Genomic DNA, 5,404 nt, shown 5'->3' on the forward strand with positions numbered 1-5,404 from the left:
CTGCTGTAACCCTGTTGGACGTATGACTGACTGGGTAGTTGAGCATCTTATCCAGGAGGTGGCAGTGTTGGCTAACGGATGTCTATTACAGCACCAAAACCTGCACTACTGCCTCACTGTTGCCGACACCTCACTATCATTTTATCAAGATTTCAACTTCATAGCTTAAGTCTGCATGCTTCTGTGCCATATCCAAAGAAGAAAAACATTACTGTGGTCACATTGTACTTGGAGTTGTTTTAATTAAACCCAGACAATGGCTCAAAACCATGGTCTGAACCGAACCATGGATTTAGTGAATCGTTACACCCGAATCTCTATATAACATATAGGCTTCACATGGTCAAATACAGAAATGTTTGCATGTAAGGAGGGCTATGACTAAATAAACTGGGTATTCCTTACATAAGAAGACCTTCTTTTATTGTTTTTCAGCCAATTTTCAAGCATATATTTGGCAATACACTGTGCAGGCTGTCATTATATAACACATTTCATTCATTTATCATGCTGTAGTAGCTACTGTGCTAGCAAACGTTAGCTAAGTAAACCAGTCATTATGAAACTTTAGTTGCTGTAGGTTCAGAAACACCAGCTGTTATCACAGAGTTAGACTGTTTATTTCTAAATACACAGGTAATGAAATGAAGACCAAGTATCTAGCTAAAATATACTACTACTGTTAACATGTTATTTCTAGCTTTGATAAAGTCAAATTATGGTCAAGAACAAAGGTTACACTATTGTAACCCTAGTTCTATTAGCATAGGCAAAACCCTGTACTGGGCTCTTTGGGTAATACTCCTCTAATCATGAGCGCTCATTTGCATTCTGAGAAAAGCATTAACAGAGCCAATCAGGACGTGCCCACCCAAGGTGGCGGATTCCCACTGTCAGACATCCTACACCCACCTCAGCGAGCATCGTAGGAGCCACAGGACCCTTAGGTAGAGGGCTCCTCCTGTGCTAATAGAACTAGGGTTATAATATCAAAGCCTTTTTTCTATCTCACACAGGCTTCGCCTTCTGCTGGACTCTTTGGGTACAGTGGGTGGAGCCTGATAAATGAACGCCTTGTCACAACATAACATCAACCCAGCCTGATCCTGACCTGCTAAAGGTTAGTCACCGTAGCCCACCTACTTCTTCTGAGATATAGGAGGCCCCAGCCAACCCAGGTGGTAAGCAACCTAACTAGGTTGAGTTATCAGTGGTGAGGTAGAAGCTGTGAGTGGTTTTGGTGAGGGATTTGGGTCCAATGATAATCATGTCTGATCTATCATGGTTCAGTTTGAGAAAGTTGTCTTGCATCAAGGATTTAATTTCATTCTGGCAGGTGGTCAGAGTGGGATGGGTTTCAGTGGTAATGGATTTAGTGGAAATGTAGAGCTGGACATCATCAACATAGCAGTGGAAGTTGAGACCATGGCAACGAATTAAGTTACCAGGAGGAGCATGTAGAGGATAGGAGAGGAGCACCAAAGCAAGCACCAAACCCTTTGGGACGTCTCAGGACAGAGGAGCAGGGGAGAAGGTGTAGTTGTTGATGACCTGCTGCAATTTGTGAGACATGACTCCTTAGCCAGGAAAAGGCAGCACTGGTGATGCTGAGGGAGGATTCAAGGTTGGAGAGATGAATTGCATGGTTAATGGTGTCAAAGACTGCTGTAAGGTCGAGATGGATGAGAATGCTGAGGTGACCAGAGTCTGAGGTGAGGAGAAGATCATTTGAGGAGGGCTGGTTCTGGTGATAAACCATATTGATTTTACACTATACACCTGACTGAATTTTTGTTGCAGTGTCTTCCTTCAATCTTTTTCTGATTTCTGGTATTTTGGAATCAAATTTACTGTGTAGTATGTGCTTTCTATCATTGTATTCCTCCTCTTACCAATATGGTTTTCTTGTCTTTTTTTCTTGTGCAATTTTTTCACTATCTAACTATAAGCTAACTTTGTGAGACAATAACAGGCATCACAAGAGAGGGTCCAAGCAAACAAACAATCTCCATGGAAACTTTTACTGCTGTAAAATCTCTGTCAATGCAGAAAATGAGTTAACGTTTCCCCATAACAAAGGAAATTCTTAAAGGGATTCTGTGCAACTGTGTAAGTCCCTCACTGAAGGAGAAATTGCGAGGCACTTATGAGGTTCTTGATGTGACGACCCCATCCATGGAGGAAGCTGCTCAGTGTGCTGCTTGCTGTTGCTGAAGAGAAAATGGATGTCTGACGGTGGGAATCTGCCTACCTATATTCTGTGGAGTCCACACATATTTGGGTAGGCACATCTTGATTGGCCGACTTCGTATATACTTTTCTCAGAGTGCAAATGCATGCTCATGATTAGAGGAGAATTAACCAAAAAGTACAGTAGAGGGCAGAGCCTGTGTAAGATAGAACCAGGTAGTTTTGTGCAATAGATACATGTTAATTTCTTTGTGAAGTTCCTCTATGAGTTTGATTGACCAGTCCCAGATGTCAAGCTTTAAAGGGGAACCTAATTTTAAAATTCCAGTGTGTTATTTTGATCAATATTAAAATCAATATTTATGGGCATGAGCTACTCTTTCTCAAAGCCAGAAAGAAAGTCTAAAACTTGTGATGCCTGATTTTATGGACTCACAGAACGTTTGTTTTGTTTTGTTTTGTTTTGTTTTGTTTTTGATTGTTTTTTTTTTTTTAATACTCAAATGGGCTTTATTCTATTTTAGAAACAGAAATGTATCCATATACTCAGAACATTCCCCTGGCTGCTGTCAGTGTCATCGAGAACATCTTTCCCAAGTCATTGTCTTTGGAGCAGCTCCAAACTTTTTACCCTATGACATCACACATTTGAGTTTAAATACTCTAGTTTTTTGATTTGGGAGAGAGTCGTTCATGTTTACTTATATTTGGGACTGTCTTAGACCATAGGAACAAAATGTAGGAATTTTGATAATGGGCGTAGTTCCCCTCAAATGCTTTAAATGCTTCTATAAGCTTTTCATGCTGTAAGGTGCAGCCCTTTTTTTTCATTTGTTAGCAGACTGCACACTGCTCAAGCTGCTCACACACGCAAGCTGCTACAGTCCGTTCTTTACTTTCTGTGAAGACTGAAACTATGGGTAAGAAACAAAATTTCTAGCTTTCTAGCTTATACCAGTGAGACTGTATTTTGAAGGCAAAGTGTACACATAAGTAATAAATACTTGGGAAATTCTTTTTTTTTTTTTAATTTCTTGATGGAAGTGTTGTGAAATATATATTTTGAACTGTATACGTTGTCCTTTTATTTACATTCGGATTTGACTGTTGAAATCTCCATACATCTAGAAATGTCTAGTGTTTGTGTTAGATGGATGGAAGCAATAAGGGAAACAATAAGGGAAACAATAAGGGAAAAAAATAAACTATAGTACGCAGATAGAAACATACAGAAACACATACAAAGGAAACAAAATATACAAAAACTAAATTAATATAGACAAAATAAAGATACACACAAAGGATTATTATTATTTATTTATTTATTTAGTCTGTTACCCTTCTTCTACCCTCACACCTGGCCTATGTGAATGGATAAAGGTGAATGTAAATGCTCCAGGAATATAAGAACAATGTTGACTGGACATTCTGAGCCTTAGGAATGTCAAAAAATATTGATAGTTCAAAATTAAAAAGGGTAATAATAATGTTTATGGTCTTTCTTCTGTTTTTTCCTCTCTGTATTTGTTTATTTGTTTATTTTATTTGGATCCCAATTAGCAGCTGCACAGCAGCCGCTAATCTTCCTGGGGTCCACACATACAATCACATACTGTAGAAACACATAAAATCACATAGAAATTAGTTTACATCTTGATANGCACCTGCTCTGAAAAACTGTCTGTGCACATAGACAGCTATCACTGCATTACTTTGATACTGAAGAAGACTTGAAAACATGGTGATTAGTTGGAGTTGGAGATGGAGTGATAGTGAGCACCATTTCTTCTATTTTTGAGAGCTTATTTCTAGACATTTATTTACAATGGACTTTCTTACATTATGACTCTTTCCAGTCAGTGTTGGTGATAACGCGTTAACACCCGAAATAAACTGTATGTTGTTTTCATTTTTCATTTATCCACACCGTTTCACTTCCACCAGTGCACCACCAGAAAAAACATCCCACAAAGATTGTTGTATGTTGACATGTCATACAGTATGCGCTACCTTATAGAAGGGTGCCAGTGAGCTTGTGTGTTATTGTATATTAACATATATACAATAACGAATATGTATATTATATTGTCCAGTGTGTTTCCAGCTACATTTCCATGCATTTCATTTCATGTGTCAACAATATAATAATAGTAATATGCATAATGTTTCAGTTATTACACCTCATGACTTGAGATACTTAAGGCCCTTTGATGTCCAGGGGCCGTAATCACAATTATTCTGAGAGTACTCTCAGAGAGCTACTACCTTAGCCTAAAATTTTTAGTAAGGAGTCCAAGCTCAGGAGTGATTTAGGAAATTTTTCAGAGCAGCTCTGAGCAAGGAAGGGACAGAAACTTTTACCCTAGTGAGGAGGTGTGGTTGACCCTTTTGCTAGGTGGAATGCATTCTTTTAACAGGTGTGATTGCTTGTCAGAGACACGCCCTTTTGTGAGCCTGCAAGTTGTGGACACCCAGAGGAAATAAAATGAACTACATCAACAATAACAACAATATGAGACTGAAAGTGTTAGTGTTCGTGTGATCACTGCTGATGGAAGGTGTAGACAGACCTAAGTCATCACTGTACAGCAGTGATGACTTAGGTCTGTCTACACCTGTTACATTTTTCCAGTTTTCCAAATGTCTTAGTGTTGTGATCATTTTCTGGCTTTACAGTGTAAGGTGGGAAATGTGTGCGTACCCCTAATGACATCGACCACAAACATTATTCCTGCACAATCTCATCTGTAGCATTTCATTTACTCACTGTCACCCAGTGTCTGGAGAATATTTCTCCCACCTCTTTGAGTTTCTGCCATTTTCTCCTCTGATTAAGTAACTCTTAAATCGCTTAACAGTCCTCCTCCCTGCTTCTAACAGTTTTACACATTAGAAGCCCTTAGAAGCTCTTTTAAGGTCTAAGATGCTCCTTGAATAACTTTTTTCTTAACAAGGACCTAGTCTTAACTTTGAGGGAAAAAAAGAAAACGTCACAATTTTAAGAATTTTCTTAAAATTTTAAGAATTTTCACTGAGAGCAACTCTTAGGGCTCTAGTTTCCCGGCGCGGCGCAGGGTGGCGCAGGGTGGCGAACCCCGCGCAGAGCTAGTTTCGAGCAGCGCAACCCGAGGCGCGCTCAGTTTGGTAGTTTGGCAGACCGAGGTGTGCTGAGATGGGTGTGGCGGCGCAGCAGGGGGAGGTGTCGACAGATCCA

At 39.6% G+C, this 5,404-nt stretch overlaps 1 protein-coding gene across 1 annotated transcript in view; it reads left to right on the forward strand.

The window, feature by feature from the left end:
- Window positions 1–2,977: 2,977 nt before the first annotated feature.
- LOC126405529 (synaptic vesicular amine transporter-like) overlaps window positions 2,978–5,404 on the forward strand; it is a 25,025-nt gene continuing 22,598 nt past the window's right edge. The window contains exon 1 of the mRNA XM_050069295.1: window positions 2,978–3,110. Within this exon, the coding sequence (XP_049925252.1) occupies window positions 3,107–3,110 (4 nt within the window). The 5' untranslated portion in view covers window positions 2,978–3,106. The remainder of the gene's footprint in view (window positions 3,111–5,404) is intronic.

This window comes from Epinephelus moara, chromosome 18 (genome assembly GCF_006386435.1).
Source record: "Epinephelus moara isolate mb chromosome 18, YSFRI_EMoa_1.0, whole genome shotgun sequence".
NCBI lineage: Eukaryota > Metazoa > Chordata > Actinopteri > Perciformes > Serranidae > Epinephelus > Epinephelus moara.